The following is a 19,445-nucleotide window of genomic DNA, read 5'->3' as shown; positions in this document are numbered from 1 at the left end:
AGTAGTGCCCATATGGAATGCCAAGGATGCAGGCACGGCTTAACCCACTATGCCACAGTGCTGGCCCCATGAAAGATATCTAAGGTTCTTTCTTTCCAAAACTACAATTTCCTGTGTTGATAAAGCTTTAATTTCAGGAACCTTTTAACTGTGATAATTAGCTAAGGCCTGGCCGGCTCCACGGCTCAATAGGCTAATCCTCCGCCTTGCAGCACCAGCACACCGGGTTCTAGTCCCGGCCAGGGCACTGGATTCTGTCCCGATTGCCCCTCTTCCAGGCCAGCTCTCTGCTGTGGCCTGGGAGTGCAGTGGAGGATGGCCCAAGTGCTTGGGTCCTGCACCCGCATGGGAGACCAGGAGAAGCACCTGGCTCCTGGCTTTGGATCAGCGCGGTGCGCCGGCTGCAGCGTGCCAGCCGCAGTGGCCATTGTGGGGTGAACCAACGGTAAAGGAAGACCTTTCTCTCTCTGTCACACTGTCCACTCTGCCTGTCAAAATAATAATAATAATAATAATAATTAGCTAAGACCTAGCAAATTTCCTTTATTATCAGACATAGTAGCTGTGCTTCTTCACTGAAGAGTAAATTATTTTGTTCATAGAAACTGGTTGAGTAATTACACTACTTTGAGTTTATGAATGTGTATTTAAGAACAATTCTTATAAAATCTACTTTGTTCATTTTTTCCTGTTCTTTATAGACTAAAGATATTAAGCCTGTAAAATTTCTAATCAAACACCAACAAGAAGTAAAGATTTACTTCCCCATCAAGCTGACACCCAGCTTCCTGGCATTCCCTCATCATGCTATGGGAATGTTGTATCGTTATAAAGTGCAGGTATGGTGTCCTATAATGTAAGAATTCCCAAAGAGGTAAGTATTAACATTTGGTTAATGTTACATTTTACTGCCCCCATTCCTAATACTATAACTCAGTTTTTGGTGATGACCGAATCACGCCTTTGAATGCTGTCATCTGAAGCGAAGCTTGGTGTGCTTTCTGTCTGTCTTCCACAGATCCTTTCCTTGTGAGTTTTCTTGCTTTGTCAAGTTCCTTTGTGAGCTTTTTTGATCTTTTGTGACACCATCACTACTCAATCTCCCTTTCGTATTTTTCTTGCCTATTTAGTTACTTTTCTATAGTGTTACAGTTTCTTAACATATACAGAAATAGCTTATTATATAGTTTTATTGTCCCTAAACACTGTTTCACCAGTTTTTACATTTTAATTTATCCTCCTATGGTAATTAAATACAAGGCTGTGCTTTTTCACAGGTGGAGGGTGGTAGTGGCAACTTTACCTGGACCTCCTCTAATGAAACAGTGGTCATGGTAACCACAAAAGGAGTGGTGACTGCAGGTCAGGTCAAGGGGAACAGTACTGTTTTGGCCCGAGATGTACAAAATCCCTTCCGATATGGCGAGATTAAGGTAAGTAATTCTCCAAAGAACGTTCTTATCAAACCTGAAACATCACTATCTAAATTTAGGTACAGCAGTACAGTTGAAAATATTTCTAGGAGCCTGCATAGTGGCATAGCAGGCTAAGCTCTGCCTGTGACTTCAGCATCCCATTTGAGAGCTCTTTTAAGTCCAGGCTGCTCCACTTCTGATCCAGCTCCCTGCTAATGCACCTGGGAAAGCAGCGGAGGATGACCTGAATGCTTCTGCCCTTCCACCCATGTGGGAGACCAGGATGGAATTTCTGGCCCCGTGCTACCCCAGCTGTTGCAACCATTTGTGGGAGTGAACCAATGCAAGATCTCTCTGTCTGGGGCCGGCAGTGTGCCTGCATAGAAGGTTAAGCCTCTGCCTACAGTGTCAGCATCCCATATAGGCACTGGTTTAAGTACTGGCTACTGCACTTCCCATCCAGCTCCATAGGAGACCTGCAAGAGGTTCCTGTCTCCTGGCTATGGATCTGCCCAGCTCCAGCTGTTTCTGCCATTTGGGAGAGAACCAGCAGATGGAAGATCTCTGTCTCTCTCTTTCTCTCTTCATATATTTCCCCTTCAAATAAATAAATCTTTTTTTATAAAATGTTGCTCAAATTCATGGTGGAAGTATGTATTCCTTAAATATTTCTGAACCTGGATCGAATCCTGTTTTATTTAATAGACACTTACTTAATATCTATATTTGTTTCTCCGTCTCTAAAATGGAGATAATATTAGTATAGTTCAAAGGGTTATTGTCAGAATTTAATAAGATAGTGTTTACCCCAGTGTTGGTATATATTCAATAATTAATATTAGCTGTTTTTATTATAATTGCCCTGTTTGTGTCTTTTTAAATAATAAAAATAAATAAAATATTTTATTTATTTATTTATTTGAGAGATAGAGTTACAGAATGAGGGAGAGGCAGAGAGAAAGGTCTTCCATCTGCTGGTTCATTCCCCAAATGGCCGAAACAGCTAGAGTAGGCCGATCTGAAGCCAGGAGCCAGGAACTTCTTCCAGGTCTCCCACATTGGTACAGGAGCCCAAGAACTTGGGCCATCTTCTACTGCTTTCCCAGGTGTATTAGCAGGGAACTGGACCAGAAGTGGAGCAACCAGTACTCCAACTGGCACCCACATAGGTTGCCGATGCTACAAATGGTGGCTTTACCTATTATGCCACAGTGCCAGCCCCTCTTTTTTTTTTTTTTTTTTTTTTTTAAAGACATGAAAAAAGTACTCAGGATCACTAGTCATCAGGGAAATGCAAATCAAAATCACGATGAGGTTTCACCTCACCCCAGTTAGAATGGCTCTATACAGGAATCAACAAACAATAAATGCTGGTGAGGAAAGAGGTACCCAAAACCACTGTGGGTGGGAATGTAAACTGGTACAGCCACTGTGGAAGACAGTATAGAGATGCCTCGGAAAGTAAAAATAGATATACCATATGACCCAGCAATCCCACTCCTGGGAATTTACTCAAAAAAAAATAAATAAAATCAGCATATGAAAGTTATCTGTACCCCATGCTTATTGCAGCTCCATTTACAATAGCTAAGATATGGAATCAACCCAGATGTCTATCAACTGATGACTGGATAAAGAAATTGTGATTTATATAATCAAATACTAAGCTATACAAAAGAATGAAATACTGTCTTTTGCAAAAAAATGGATGCAACTGGAAACCATTATACTTAGTGAAATAAGCCAGTCCTGAAAAAACAAATACTATATGTTTTCCCTGATCTGTGGTAACTAATAGAGTACCAAAAATGCAATGTATAGGAGTGAAATTCACATTCTGAGATTTGATGATAGTTTACAGGCCTTCTCTCTACTGTTGAGGAACAGTGTTTTTTTCTTCTTACTTTTTTTTTAATATTATTTATTTATTTGAGAGGTAGAGATACAGACAGTGGGAGGGAGAGACAGAAAGGTCTTCCATCCGCTGGTTCACTCCCCAAATGGCCGCAACGGCTGAAGCTGCACTGATCCAAAGCCAGGAGTCAGGTGCCCCTTCCTGGTCTCCCATGCAAGTACAGGGGCCCAAGGACTTGGACCATCTTCTACTGCTTTTCTGGGCCAAAGCAGAGAGCTGGATGGGAAGAGGAGCAGCCGAGACTAGAACAGGCGCCCATGTGGGATGCTGGTGCCGCAGGCGGAGAACTAACCTACTGCACCACAGTGCCGGCCCTTTACTATTTGTTGAACTCTTTACTTAGCATAGAGTTAATCTTTTGAGTATACAGTGGACTGAAAGTAGATCATTATAAAAATTAAGAGAAGAAATAAGAGAGGAAGGAGGAGGAAAGATAGGAACGTGGGCAGGAGGAGGGGTAGGGTGGGAAGTATCACTATGTTCCTGAATCTGTGTGTATGAAGTACATGAAATTTGTTTACCTTAAATTTTAAAAAAATATTCTCTCTCTCTGGCCCTGCCTTTCAAATAAATAAATAAAATTTTTTAAAAGCTAAAGGAAATGTTTTCACTATAGAGAAACGATCTGTGTTTACCCTGATTTGAACATTACATAATGTATAAATGTGTGAAAACACAACATACATTTTATGTATCAGTTAAAATATTTTTAGGCCAGTGCCGGGCTCACTTGGCTAATCCTCCGCCTGTTGTGCCGGCACCCCAGGTTCTAGTCCCGGTTGGTTCGCCGGATTCTGTCCCGGTTGCTCCTCTTCCAGGCCAGCTCTCTGCTGTGGCCCGGGAAGGCAGTGGAGGATGGCGCAAGTGCGTGGGCCCTGCACCTGCATGGGAGACCAGGAGGAAGCACCTGGCTCCTGGCTTCAGATCGGTACAGTGTGCCGGCTGTAGCGGCCATTTAGGGGGTGAACCAACAGAAGGAAGACCTCTCTGTCTCTCTTTCTCTCACTGTCTAACTCTACCTGTCAAAAAAATATATATATATATATTTTAAAGATTTATTTATTTATTTTAAAGGCAGAATTACAGAAAGAGGGAGAGACAGAGATAGAGAGAGATCTTCCATCTGCTTGTTCACTCCCCAAATGGCTGCAATGCCAGGGCTGGGCCATGCTGAAGCCAAGAACCAGGAGCTTCATCCTGGTCTTCCATTTGGATTGCAGGGACCCAAACACTTGGGCAGTCCTTCACTGCTTTCCCAGGTGCATCAGCAGGGAGCTGGATTGATGTGAAGCAGCTAGTACTCACACTGGCACCCATATGGGATGCTGGCATTGCAGGTGGTGGCTTAACTCATTATGCCACACCAATCCCAATAAAAATATTTTAAGTCTGTACATATTCAATACAGATGCAGGGATTTTTTTTAAGTCTTCTTTTGAAAAATTATTTATTTATAAGGCAGTGAGAGAGAGAGAGAGAGATGAGAGATGAGAGATCATCCATCTGCTGGTTCACTCCCCAAATGTCTGAGATCACTAGAGCTTGTCCTAGACGAAGCCAGGAGCCAGCAGCTCCACCCAGGTCTCCCATGTGGTTATCAGGGGCTCTAGTACATGGACCTTCTTCTACTTTCCCAGACGCATTAGCAGGAAGCTGAACTAGAAGCGCAGCAGCATTGAACCAATGCTCCAGTACGGGATGCTGGTGTTGAAAGCTACTTAATCCACTATGCCACAACACTGGGCCTAAATGCAGCATTTTCCCCAAATATTTTAAGTTCACCAAAGGTTGAATCTGTGGATATGGAATCTAAGGATATTAGTTCTTGTATATAATATGAATAACATAAGGGAACTTCAAAAATTTTTGCGGACCATGTGGGAGACCTGGATGAATCTCTTTGCTCCTGGCCTTGGCCTGGCCCAGCCCTGGCCATTGCAGCCATCTGGGGAGTGAACCAGCAGATGGAAGATATCTCCCTCTCTCTCTGTCACTCTGACTTTCAAAATAAATAAATAAATAAATCTTTAAAACAACAGCAAAATTTTATGAAAAAGTGGAATTAAAAGTGAGTTAATTTTGTTGCAAAATTTCTTTTCACAGTTGTAAAATGTATATTATGAAAATGCTATGTATGAATTTCAAAATTTTCATACTAAATTATCTTCTAATGTTATTTTTCATGAACTTGGAAGTACTCTAATAAGTGCTTTTATCTACAAACATACGTCTGTAATAAATATATATTTATTTATAATCACGTGTTTAATCAAGGAATGATTTATTCTGAGATGTTACTAACAGAACGTTTTTGAAAGATGAATTATTTTCCCTTCCAGATATATGTCCTGACACTGAACAAAATGGAACTGTTACCATTTCATGCTGATGTGGAGATTGGTCATACTATAGAAATCCCCATTGCAATGTATCACGTAAATAGGGAGACCAAAGAGGCCATTGCGTTCACAGACTGCTCTCACTTGTCCTTGGGTCTGAGTATGGACAAGCAAGGAGTCTTTACTCCTCTCAAAGAAGGTAAGAGTAGACTTTCTATTTTCTCCCTCCTTTGTTTTCTTTCTTTTTTTTTTTTTTTTTTTTTTTTTTGACAGGCAGAGTGGACAGTGAGAGAGAGAGACAGAGAGAAAGGTCTTCCTTTGCCGTTGGTTCACCCTCCAATGGCCGCTGCGGCCGGCGCATCTCGCTGATCCGAAGCCAGGAGCCAGGTGCTTCCTTCTGGTCTCCCATGCAGGTGCAGGGCCCAAGGGCTTGGGCCATCCTCCACTGCCTTCCCAGGCCATAGCAGAGAGCTGGCCTGGAAGAGGAGCAACTGGGACAGAATCCGGCGCCCCAACCGGGACTAGAACCCGGTGTGCCGGCACCGCAAGGTGGAGGATTAGCCTGTTAAGCCACAGCGCCAGCCCGTTTTTTTTTTTCCTTTTCTTTTCTTTTCTTTTCTTTTTTTTATTTATTTGACAGGTAGAGAGATAGATAGTGAGAGAGAAAGACAGAGAGAAAGGTCTTCCTTCCTTTGGTTCACCCTCCAAATGGCTGCTACAGCCGGCGCTGCGCCAATCCGAAGCCAGGAGCCAGGTGCTTCCTCCTGGTCTCCCATGTGGGTGCAGGGCCCAAGCACTTGGGCCATCCTCCACTGCCTTCCCGGGCCACAGCAGAGAGCTGGCCTGGAAGAGGAGCAACCGGGACTAGAACCCGGCGCCCATATGGGATGCCGGCACCGCAGGCGGAGGATTAACCAAGTGAGCCACTGCACCGGCCCCCATCCTTCCTTTGTTTTTGAATTGAAGAACTAATCATCAAATCAGAAACTATCATTTGTAGTCTAGATTCACATATTATCTTTCTCTGTAATATTTATTTATTCTGACAACTGTTCTGTAGTGGGTATTATCCTCATTTTACAGAGGTGAAAGCAAGGGAACATAAATAACAATGTGGCCAAGCAATATCCATTTTCAACTCCTAGTGAGATCTGTTTCCAGCCTCAGCTCCTCTCTTTCTTTCTTTAATATTTCTCTCTGGGGAAGGCATTTAGTACAGTGATCGAGATGCCACTTGGGATATCTACATCCCACATCATAGTGCCTGGGTTCAAGTCCCAGCTCCACTCCGGATTCCAGCTTCCTTCTAATGTGCACCCTAGGAGGCAGCAGGTAATGGCTTAAGCACCTGAGCCCTGCTACCCTCCTGGGAGATGTGGATTGAATCCCCAGCTCCTGGCTTCAGCCTGGTCCAGCCCCAGCTGTTGTGGGCATTTGAGGAATGAACCACCAGATGGAAGATCTCATTTTCTTTGTATGTTTCTGCCTTTCAAATAAGATTAACATAAATAAATAAAATGTTTAAAAAATACATATAGAGGCTGACGCTGTGTATAGCATGTAAAGCCAGTTCAAGTCCTGGCTGCTCCATAATGCACCTGGGAAAACAGCAGAATATGGCCCAAATATCCACGTGGGCCCCTGCACCCACGTGGGAGACACAGAAGAAGCTCCTGGCTCCTGGCTTCAGATTGGCCCAGCTCTGGTCTTTGTGGCCATTTGAAGAGTGAAGTAGTGGGCGGAAGACCTGTGTGTGTGTGTGTCTCTATTTGTGTGTGTGTCTTCCTCTCTCTGTAACTCTTTAAAATAAATTAAAAAATAAATCTTAAAAAAAAAATACTGAATCTAGAACTCCCCATGGATGTCAAGGAGCCAACTCCTTGAGCCATCACCTTGCCACCTCTCAATGCATGCATTAGCAGGAAGCTGGAATCAGAAGTAGAGCTGGTTTTGAACTCAGGTGCATAGGCATTTTGACTACTAAACTAAATGCCCACCACCGATCATATTTTTATATCAACCTGATATGAAAAATTGAGACCTAGTGGTTAGTTACATAAGCTTGAGATGACTTTTTAAAATTTATTTTAAATAAATAAAGTACTTGGTCCATCTCCTGCTGCTTCCCAGGCCATTAGAGTGGAGCTAGATTGGAAGTGGAGCAGCCGGAACTTGAACTGGTGCCCATATGGGATGCCAGAGTGGCAGGCAGTGGCTTACCTCTAGCTCCACACCACTAGCTCCCAAGATGATATTTTAATGTATGAAAATTCTTATACTTGTGGCTGGCATTGTGGTGCAGCCAGTTAGGCCGCTGCCTGCAATGCTGGCGTCCCATATGAGTGTTGGTTGGAGTCCCAATTGCTTTGCTTCCAGTCCAGCTCCTTGCTGTTGTACCTGGGAAAGCAGTGGAAGATGACCCAATTGTTTGGGCTCCTGCCATCCATGTGGGAGTCCCAGATGAGTTCCTGGCTTCTGCCTGGCACAACCCAGATCATCATGACCAGTTAGGGAGTGAACCAGCAGATGAAGATCTCTGTCTTTCTCTTTGTCTCTCAGTCACTATGCATATTAGGTTTAGCCTCTGCCTGTGGTGCCCATTCAAATTCTGGCTGCTCCACTTCTGATCCAGCTCTCTGCTATGATCTGGGAAAGCAGTGGAAGATGGCCCAAGTGCTTGGGCCCCTGCACCCATGTGGGAGACCTGGATGGAATACCAGGTTCCTGGCTTCAACCTGGCCCAGTGCCAGCGATAGCAGTCATTTGGGGAGTGAACCAGCAAATGGAAGGTATCTCTCTCTCTCTCTGTCTCTCACCCTGCCTTTCAAATAAATAAAAATATTTTTAAAAATGAAAATTCTTTTTTTTAATTTATTTGACAGGTAGAGTTATAGACAATGAGAGAGAGAGAGACAGAGAGAAAGGTCTTCCTTCCGTTGGTTCTTTCCCCAAATGGCCACCACGGATGGCACTGTGCCAATCTGAAGCCAGGAGCCAGGTGCTTCCTCCTGGTCTCCCATGCAGGTGCAGGGGCCCAAGCACTTGGACCATCCTCCACTGCCCTCCTGGGCCACATACAGAGACCTGGACCAGAAGAGGAGCAACCGGGACTAGAACCCGGAGCCCATATGGGATGCCAGCGCTGCAGGTGGAGGATTAACCAAGTGAGCCACAGCACCAGTCCTAAGAAGGAAAATTCTTGTATTTGTTTAATCTAGTTTCCTTGGGGACTAACTACTTATTAGCTTACTGATACCATGTTTTTGATTGACAGGTATTCAAAGATCTGGATCAGTGTACTGTTCAAGTACACACATAGCTGCCAAGTCGTTGGGCCATAGTCTGGTGACAGTGAGTGTGACTGAATGTGAGGAGTACTTGGAGAGCAGTGCCACATTTGCCGCTTATGAACCCCTAAAGGTGAGGTAATTCATGGTATGAAACTGGCATTTCTCCTCACAGACATAGCTATGCTCACTCCAGGCTTCCCACCTGTCTGTGGTCTCTAGTATGAATGAATGATATTTGTATTCTCTTTATTTACTAATGTTTTATTTTAGTGGTATTCAGTAATAAATACAATTGACTAGTTCAAGAAAAAATACTAAAGCATGGTTTCCTTATATTTTTAGAATAATTGCTTCAACTTTACTTCATTTTATGACTTGGTCACTGTTGTAGACACTGTGTGCCATATTAAAAATAACCTATACTGGGGCTGGTACTGTGGTGCGGTGGGTTAAAGCCCCAGCTTGCAGTGCCAGAATCCCATGTGGGCGCCAGTTCCAGTCCCAGCTGCTCCACTTTTGATCCAGCTCTCCGCTATGGCCTGGAAAAGCAGAGGAGGATGGCCTAAGTCCTTGGGCCCGTGCACCCACATGGGAGACCTAGAAGAAGCTCCTGGCTCTAGGCTTTGGATCAGCTCAGCTCTGGCCGTTGTGGCCATTTGGGGAATGAACCAGCAGATGGAAGACCTCTCTTTCTGTCTCTACCTCTCTCTGTAACTCTGTCTTTCAAATAAATAAAATAAATCTTTAAAAAATATAACATATACTTTGAGAATACTTAATTCCCCTAATATCAGTTTCCTCATCTATAAATGGATACAACTCTCTGTATCCTTGAGTGAATAGTACCTGTCATGTATTAGGTTGTAAGGATTTTTAAGAAATAGGATGGTGTATAAATGTACTATTTTAATATTTTGGAGGTAAAAATCCTTTGATAATTTAGTGAAATATTAATTTTAAATGCTTATGTTTTTATTTATACAGTCTCTTTTGTATGCCCCGCATTGTGCTAAATCCCCTAAAGAAGAGATTTTTTTAAAAATATTTATTTATTTATTTGAAAGTCAGAGTTACACAGAGAGAGGAGAGGCAGAGAGAGAGGGGCTTCCATCCAATAGTTCACTCCCCAGTTGGCTGCAACGGCTGAAGCTGTGCCAATCGGAAGCCAGGAGCCAGGAGCTTCTTCCAGGTCTCCCACATGGTGCAGGGGCCCAAGGACCTGGGCCATCGTCTACTGCTTTCCCAGGCCATAGCAGAGAGCTGGATTGAAGTGGAGCAGCCGGGTCTCGAACCGGCACCCATATGGGATGCCAGCGCTTCAGGCCAGGGCATTAACCCACTGTGCCACAGCACCGGCCCCAAGAAGAGATTTTTTAAAAGTAAGTATAATATATTCTCTCCTTTTTAAGAGGCTTATAGAACTAGAGAACACAAAAATTATTAGACTTATACATAGCATTTGACAAATTTAATAGCATTAGGAGATGAACAAATACTGATGTGTGGTCGAGATAAAGACTGTAAGAGCTTAGAGGATGCAGAAGTGGCCATGGTCTGGAATGACTGGTCACAAATGAACAGATAAGATGACATGTCCATTATGCTTGAATGATAGGTGGTGTCTAAATTGCTACAGAGGTTGGGAAGCATTCCATGTGAGGGGAATGGCACACATGTCACTTAATTTAGGAAGTAGGTTTAGCATCATTTTCAGCATATTCAGATAATTCATTTGTCACTTTAGAAAACTATTGAATTCCCTAACAAATCCAGAATTGATTTCTTTAAATCTTATCAGGCTCTAAATCCCATGGAAGTGGCATTGGTGACATGGCAATCTGTCAAGGAAATGATATTTGAAGGAGGCCCTCGTCCATGGATCTTGGAACCCTCCCGATTTTTTTTGGAGTTGAAGGTGGAAAATTCAGAGAAGATTGAAGTAACACAAGTCCGGCTTCCAGCTAAAAGAAAGCAGAACCAGTACATCTACAGGGTTCTGTGTCTGGATTTAGGAGAACAAGTAGGACAACGTTCTTTTTCTGACCTTTCTTTTACTATAATGCTCCACATCTTTGGTACTTCCAGCCATTCCTTTTCAGATCCCAGTGAATTTAGTTTATGAAACAGGTAAGAAAATTCTGATTATTGATGAAAGGATTTTCTTCTGAAGCTTACTGTCCTTTAAGTGGACGGGGGACGGGGGTTGGGGTGGGATGGGTATGTGTTTGGCATAGCAGTTATGATGCTGCAAAGGATGCCCACATCCCCTATGGAAATGCCAAGCTCAAGTCCTGGCTCCACTTCTTGTGTTTTTTTTTTTAATAAATAATATGATTTTTATTTTAAAAAAAGAAGAAGAGGAAGGCTGATTGGAAGCAATCCTCAGCTCCACTGACCCAAATTTGCATTTCCAAGGAGTCTGGTTCCACTTCTGATTCCAGCTTCCTGCAAATGCACACTAGGAGGCAGCACATAAAGTTTTAAGTAGCTGGGCCCCTGCCACCCACATGGGAGACCCAGACTGAATTTCTGGGTCCTGGCTTCAGCCTCGATCAGCCTCAGCCTTTGTGGGCATTTGAGGTGTGAACTAGAAGATGGGAGATAACTTTTTCTCTCACTCTGTCTCTCAAATAATTAAATCAATTTTGGGGGTCAGAGGAAGAGGTTTATTTCAAGAGTAAATAAAAATTTTAATGTACCTAGGGTTTTGGCTTGCTCATCTGAGGATTCTAATAGCTCACTAACAATTCAAAATCTACATATTGAAATGAACTTATTTCACACTATTTTCCATTATTTTATCACAATGATTTAGTTCCTTTTTTAGAGCAGAGAATATTTTGTTTACCATCTTCAAAGAATTTAAGGTAGAGAAACTGTTAAGTGTCATCTATGATCAGCAATTTTGAAGAACCAGTTAGGTCTGCACTGATAAGAGTAGTAAGTATGTTGCCCTCTATCAGTTTAATTAGTTTTGATTATCTTTAGGGGTAGTAATAGGTTTACATAATTCTCATTCACGACTGTGGCCTGCCACTATCAAAACCAGTATCAAAGGTTTGCAGTTGGACTACGATTGAGAATTCTGCGCATGACTGTGTGAAACCCAGCATGCTAACTAGCCCACAGGAATCAATGCAAGATTTTAACTTAATAAGAACTGTGCTGGGGCCGTCATTGTGGTGAAGCAGGTAAAACTGCCGCCTGCAGTGCCCACATCCCATGTGGATGCTGGTTCAAGTCCCAGCTGCTCCACTTCCTATCCAGCTCTCTGCTATGGCCTGGGAAAGCAATGGAAGATGGCCCAAGTCCTTGGACCCCTGCACCCGCCTGGGAGACCTGGAGGAAGCTCCTTGCTCCTGGCTTTGGATCCGCCCAGCTCTGGCTGTTGAGGCCATTTGGGAAGTGAACCAGCAGATGGGAGATTCTTTCTCTCTCTCTCTCTGCCTCTGCCTCTCTGTAACTCTGCCTTTCAAATAAATAGATAAATAAATCTTAAAAATAAAACTGTGCTGTAGGGCCGGCATTGTGGTGTAGAGGGTAAAGCTGCCACCTGTAACAATGGCATCCCACATGGGTACCAGTTTGTGTCGTGGATGTTGCACTTGTGATCCAGCTCCCTACTAATGGCCTGGGAAAAGCAGCAGAAGATGGCCCAAGTGCTTAGGTCCCTGCCTAAGAAGAAGCTGACCTGGAAGAAGCTCCTGACTCCTGGCTTTATCTTGGCCCAGCTCCAGCTGTTGCGCAATCTGGGGAGTGAACCAGCAGATGGAAGACCTCTCTCTCTCTCTGTAACTCTCACTTTCAAGTAAATAAGGAAGAACTGTGCTGTAATCAGTTAAGTTTCTTTGTGATCTCTGTAGTGAACTCGTCTATTGTATATAACTAGCTATTAATAATTTCAGGATTAGTTACCTCCTTTTTCCCTAATTCTTTTTTTTTTATATTTTAAATTAAATTATTTTATTGATCACATTTCAGATAGTTTAGTTAGTATATACAAACTCTACTGATTTTTGTATTTTTTGTCTTTTTATTTTGATATATCTCAAATAATATAGGAAAGTACAAAGAAGAGTTCAAACAAGCACAAATAGATTTAACAATTAACATATTTGCTTCATATGTATACCTTATATGTGTACACATACTATTTTAAAGCAAAAGTGAATATATTAATATCACATAACATGGAATTCATGACAAAGATCAGAAAATGAAGCAAGAAGGTTGTATTTACTTTGATTTCATACCCTGCAACTTTACTGAATTAATTAGTTAGCTCTACTGGGGTTTTTTGTTCAGTTTTTTGGGTTTTCTATGTTTAAAATTCTGTTGTCTGTGATGAGATTTAACTTCTTCCTATTCACTGTGAACACCTTGTTTCTCTTTCCCCTCCCTAACTGAACAGGACTTCTAGTACGATGCTAAATAGAAGGGGTGAGAGTAGGCATCGTTTTCTTTTTCCTGATCTTTGAGGAAAAGCTTTCGACTTTTTGCCATTCACAATGATACTTGCTCTGAACTTCTAATACAGTGCCTTTATTGTGTTGAGATTCAGTCCTTCTGTGGCTAATTTGTTGGGAGTTTTCATAATGAAGGGGTGCTAAATTTCATCAAGTTGATATCGGAATATGGGATACCACACGATATCACCGTGTGCTTAGTACTAAATTCCCAATATTAATAAGCCTAATATTCAGAGAAGAATTCTGAATACCGGCATAAATGAACGAGGCAGCATGGTACAGTTTAAGCTTTTTATTCAGTTCCCCTATTCTTCATTGTGGTAAAATATATCTGTATATAACTTACCATCTTAACCATATTTTTATAAAATTTGTTTATTTATTTGAAAGGTAGAATTACAGAGAGAGGGGCCAGCACTGTGGCACAGTGAGTTAAAGCCCTGGCCTGAAGTGCCAGCATCCCATACGGGCACCAGTTCTAGTCCCGGCTGCTCCTCTTCTGATCCAGCTCTGCTATGGCCTGGAAAATCAGTAGAAGATGGCCCAAGCCCTTGGACCCCTGCACCCACGTGGGAGACCCAGAAGAAGCTCCTGGCTCCTGGCTTCGGACTGGCGCAGTTGCAGCCATCTGGGGAGTGAACTAGCAGACAGAAGACTTCTCTCTCTCTCTCTCTGCCTCTCCTCTCTCTGTAACTCTGTCTTTCAAATAAATAAAATAAATCTTAAAAAAAAAAAAAAGAATTAGAGAAAGAGAGAGAATATCGTCACTGTTGTGGTTTATTCCCCAAATGGCCACTAAGGCCAGGGCTGGCCTGCATTGAAGCCAGAAGCCTGGAATTCCATTTGGCTCTACTGTGTGGGTGGCAGGGGCCTAAGCACTTGGGCCATCTTCTGCTGCTTTCCCAGGCACATTAACAGGGAGCTGAATCAGAGGTGGAGCAGCCAGGACTCGAACTGGTGCTCATATGGGATGCTGGCATCGTGGGTGGCAGCTTAACCCCCTGTGCCACAATGCCAGCACCACAGTTCAGTGATATTAAGTAAACTCATAATGTTGTACAACCATCGTCACTACCCATCTCTATAACTCTTATCATCTTGTAAAGCAGAACCTCTATACTTATTGAAAAGTCACTCTCCCTCCCTACTTCAGCCCCTGGCAACCACCATTCTACTTTCTGTTCTTATGATTTCTGACTTCTTTGAGTACCTCATATAAATGGAATTATATAGTATTTGATTTTTGTGACTAGCTGTTTTCACTTAACATAATATCCTCCAGGTTCATCCATGTTGAAGCCCATGTCAGAATTTCCTTCTTAAGGTTGTGCAATAGTCCATTATATGTATATAACACATTTTGCTTACCCATTCAGCCACTGATGAACACTTCAGTGTTTCAGTGACTATGAATAATACTGTTATGAACATGGATGTAAAAACACCTCCTCAGGACCCATCTTTCAGGACTTGTTAAGGCATTGTGGCACAGTGAGTTAAGCCATTACTTGTGACACCAGAATCTTTCTCCCTCTCTGTCACTCTGCCTTTCAAATAAATAAATAAATCTCTTTTTTAAAAGACCCTCCTTTTCCTAATATATACTAAACTGATCTTCTGTATATAAAGAGAATTGAAAATGAATCTTGATGTGAATGGAAGGGGAGAGGGAGCGGGAAAGGGGAGGGTTGCAGGTGGGAGGGAAGTTATGGGAGGGGGGAAGCCATTGTAACCCATAAGCTGTACTTTGGAAATTTATATTCATTAAATAAAAGTTTAATAAATGAAAAAAAAAAAAGACCCTCCTTTTCAATTCTTTTGGCTACACATCTGCAGGTGGATTTGCTGGGTCACATAGTAATCCTATTTTAACATTTTGAAGAACTGCCGTACTGGTTTCTGCAGCACTTACGCCATTTCACATTCTTTCCTATCGGCAGTGCACAAGGGTCTCCGTTTCTCCATATCCGCATCAACACTTGTTATTTACTTTTTTTATACCAGTCCTCCAAATGCGTGTGATGTATTTTCATGGTAGTTTTGATCTGTATTTCCTATTGATTGGTGATGGAAAGCATCTTTTCACGTCTTATGGGTCATTTGTATATATTCTTGGAGAAATATATAAACAATATTAAATCTTCCACTCCATATGCATGTGATGTTTCCATTTATTTATGTCCTCTATTTCTTTCAGCGATGTTTTGTCATTTTCATTATTCAAATCTTTCACCTCCATTGTTAGGCTAATTATTCATTATTTTATTGTGTTTTTTTAAGATTTATTTTATTTATTTGAAAGACAGAGTTTGAAAGAGAGAAGTAGAGATAGAGAGAGAAAAGTGTTAAATCCGCTGGTTCTCTCTCCAAACGGCCACAACGGCTGGAGCTATGCCGATCCAAAGCCAGGAGCTTCTTCTGGGTCTCCCACGTGAGTACAGGGGCCCAAGGACTTGGGCTATCCTCCACTGCTTTCCCAGGAACATTAGCAGGAAGCTGAATTGAAAGTAGAGCAGCTGGGACTCGAACCAGCCCCATATGGGATGCCAACATTGCAGGCCAGGGCTTTAACTTGCTGCACCACAACATCGGCCCCTATTTTATTGTTTTTAATACTAATGTAAGTGAAATTACCTTTGTAATTTCCTTTTCAGATTGTTCATTATCAATGTTCACTGTTAGTGTATAAATATGCAACTGATTTTTGTTTGTTAACATTGTATCCTGCTACTTTGCTGAGTTCATTTATTAATTCTAACATTTTTTGTTGACAAAAATCTTGTGGGACCATATTAGCTGCAGACAAACATAATTTTACTTCTTCCTTTCCAATTTGGATGCATTTTATTTCATTTCCTTGCGTAATTACTCTTGCTAACAATTTGTAGAACAATGTTAAATAGAAGTAGCAAAGGTGGGGATCCTTGCTCTTTCTTTTATTTTTAAAGATTTGTATATTTTATTTGAAAGGCAGAGTTACAGATAGGCTGAGGCGGGGGTGGGTGTTGTCTTCCATCTGCTGGTTCACTCCCCGTTTGGTCACAATAGCTGGAGCTGTGCCAATCTGAAGCCAGAAGCCATGAGATTCTCCCGGGTCTCCCATGCAGGTGCAGGGGCCCAAGGACTTGGCCCATCTTCCACTGCTTTCCCAAGCCATAGCAGAGAGCTAGAATGGAAATGGAGCATCTGGGACTCAAACCGGTGCCCATGTGGATGCCAGCACTTCAGGTGGCAGCTTTACCCGCTATGCCACAGCACTGGCCCCATCCTTGCTCTTGATCCTAGATGAAAAGCTTTCAGTCTTTTACCATTAAGTATGATGTTAGCTGTGGGTTTTACACATAAGGCTTCTATTATGTTTAGGTATTTTTTTCCTTGTTTGTTGAGTGAAATATTAGTCATTTCAGGATGAATTAGCCCCCATTCGGCATTCCCTAACTTATTTTTCCTTGGACATTCTGTTATTCATTAGTACTTCCTCTACAGACAAGTTGAAACAAGATTAGCTTTTCTACTTTTTACCAATTGATAACAAAGATTTGGTGGAATTGAAAATGCTGAGTGCCTGTGTATTCATCTCACTTTCTAAATAAACCTTATGCTGGGGGGAAAAAACACACTGAAATAATTGGTCGACGGCAGAGGAAGACCTTTCTCTCTGTCTCTCTCTCTCTCACTATCCACTCTGCCTGTCAAAAAAAGAAAAAAGAAAAAAAGAAAAAAAAACTTTAAAAAAAATTGGTCAGAGTGGATTTTTTCTTAATGTTCCATTTGATCTCAAATTTCCATGACGCCCTAATGCCCGTAGCATAATTATGAACTATAATGCCTATATGCAGTTTCTCTGATTATAATGTCCAAAGGCACTGTGTGCTAGAATTTGAATAATAGTAATGTTTAAATTGGCGTGACTGACATCAAATGTCTACCTAAGTTTTCTCCTGCTGTTATATTCCCTTTAAGGTTCTCACATTTCGAATTGGAAATCACCCAGGTGTGCTGAACCCTAGTCCAGCTGTGGAGGTTGTACAGGTGCTCTACATATGTGCCCACCCTGCCAGTATGTCCATCACCCCCGTGTACAAGGTGCCAGCTGGAGCCCAGCCGTGCCCTCTGCCACAGCACAACAAACAGCTGGTAAGTACAGACAGTGCTTCCAGCCAACCTGCCGCTTCCGGCTTCCATGCGTTAAGGATAAAGGGTCTGAAGGATAGCTTATGTTTTGTTCCAGTTAGGGTTTGTAACTCATTTCCTAATAGTGTCTGAGAAGAGGTGAATAACCTGAGTTAGAACTGGCTACACTCTGTGACGTGATTCTGCTTGCTGTGTGTGGGTACTTAGCTTGTGATTGTGGCAGTGGGTAACTGAGATCTCTCTAACTTTCAGTGGTTTAGCTAATATCTATCTCACCAAATCTTTTCTTACAGTTATCAATAAGTAATAAATTTTATCTCTACTCCAAACCTACCATGAAAAATAGTGATAAGTCATAGTATAGCTAGTAGGTAAGGAACAGATAATGGGGAATAAATAAATTGTCTAACCTAGAAACTAAAACATCAGACTACGTGAAAAATGAAGTTAACTATAATTCCAAGCATGAGAGAACAGAAATCTTGGAGGGGGCGGCACTGTAGTACAGAGGGTTACTGGAGTCCTTGATGCTCCATTTCTTGCCCAACTCCCTGCTAATGGCCTGGAAAAGCAGCAGCAGATGGCCCACGTGTTTGGGCCCCTGCACCCGTGTGGGAGAAGCAGATGAAGCTGTTGGCCCAGGGGAGTGAGCCAGCAGAAGGCATGTCTCTTTGCCTCTCTCTGTAGTTGCTTTTCATGTAAATAAATAAATCTTTTTAAAAAATCGTATTGGAAATAAAGATATAGGCCGGCGACGCAGCTCAATAGACTAATCCTCCGCCTGCAGCGCCTGCACACCGGGTTCTAGTCTCAGTTGGGGTGCCGCCCAGTTGCCCCTCTTCCAGGCCAGCTCTCTGCTATGGCCCGGGAAGGCAGTGGAGGATGGCCAAGTGCTTGGACCCCTGCACCTGCATGGGAGACCAGGAGAAGCACCTGGCTCCTGCCTTCAGATCAGCGCAGCACGCCAGCCACAGCGGCCATTGGAGGGTGAACCAAGGGCAAAAAGGAAGACCTTTCTCTCTGTCTCTCTCTCTCACTGTCCACTCTGCCTGTCAAAAAAAAAAAAAAGATACATTGAAATTGTTCCAAACAGAATCATTATTTTTTCTCATTTTACAAATGAGGATACTGAGACTCCTGGAAGTTGAGTGACTTTCTTAAAATCATAAAGCTAGAAAGTGGCTCATTTTGTCTGACTCCAAAGAAGTATTGTTAGCCTTACCCTATACCACGGCCTTTTCTTAGAGAAGAACAGGATGAGATTTTATAAGTTGGAACTCCATTTTCTTTTTCAGAATCAAATTCTATATCAAATAATATTATTAGGAGTTATGAATGATTCACTTTTTAAAAAGCACTCAGAGTGGAGCAGAACAAAATGTATCCCCTATAACATCATTCATTGAATGTCATTTTTCTTTTCATTTGAAGTCATTTAAATTTTCAGAGTAGTTGTCAGAAAAATACAACTTTTTTCTTCTGGACCATTTGAGAGTTAGACGTGATTCTCCATTTATCTGACCCATGTTCATAAGCATATGTTTCTTTTTTTTATAATTGATATATAACTCACATACCATAAAACTCAGATACTTAATGTGTACAAGTCAAAGTTTTGCAGCCATCACCACTATCTAACTCCAGATTATTTTCAGTTTCCCACAAAGAAATTCTATACCCATTAGTAGTTACTCCCCATTTCCTGCTCTTGCAAGCTCCTGGCAACCATTAATACTCTGTCTCTATGAATTTGCCTATTTGGACATTTCATATAAGCCATACAATACATGTTCTTTGTGCCCACCATCTTTAATTTATCATGTTTTCAAAGTTCATCCATGTTTTAGCATTTATCAATACTGCATTCATTTTTTTAAGATTTG

General features: G+C 42.1%; 1 protein-coding gene across 1 annotated transcript in view; it reads left to right on the top strand.

Moving 5' to 3' along the window:
- NUP210L (nucleoporin 210 like) overlaps positions 1 to 19,445 on the top strand; it is a 122,346-nt gene that overhangs the window by 52,638 nt on the left and 50,263 nt on the right. Inside the window, exons 11-16 of the mRNA XM_062190152.1 lie at positions 702 to 839; positions 1,278 to 1,433; positions 5,670 to 5,868; positions 8,944 to 9,089; positions 10,758 to 10,979; positions 17,392 to 17,565. Of these exons, the coding sequence (XP_062046136.1) occupies positions 702 to 839; positions 1,278 to 1,433; positions 5,670 to 5,868; positions 8,944 to 9,089; positions 10,758 to 10,979; positions 17,392 to 17,565 (1,035 nt within the window). The remainder of the gene's footprint in view (positions 1 to 701; positions 840 to 1,277; positions 1,434 to 5,669; positions 5,869 to 8,943; positions 9,090 to 10,757; positions 10,980 to 17,391; positions 17,566 to 19,445) is intronic.

This window comes from Lepus europaeus, chromosome 5 (assembly GCF_033115175.1).
Source record: "Lepus europaeus isolate LE1 chromosome 5, mLepTim1.pri, whole genome shotgun sequence".
In the NCBI taxonomy this organism is placed as follows: domain Eukaryota; kingdom Metazoa; phylum Chordata; class Mammalia; order Lagomorpha; family Leporidae; genus Lepus; species Lepus europaeus.
The sequence above is the reverse complement of the archived record's forward strand: the minus strand, read 5'-3'. Positions and strand labels throughout refer to the sequence as shown.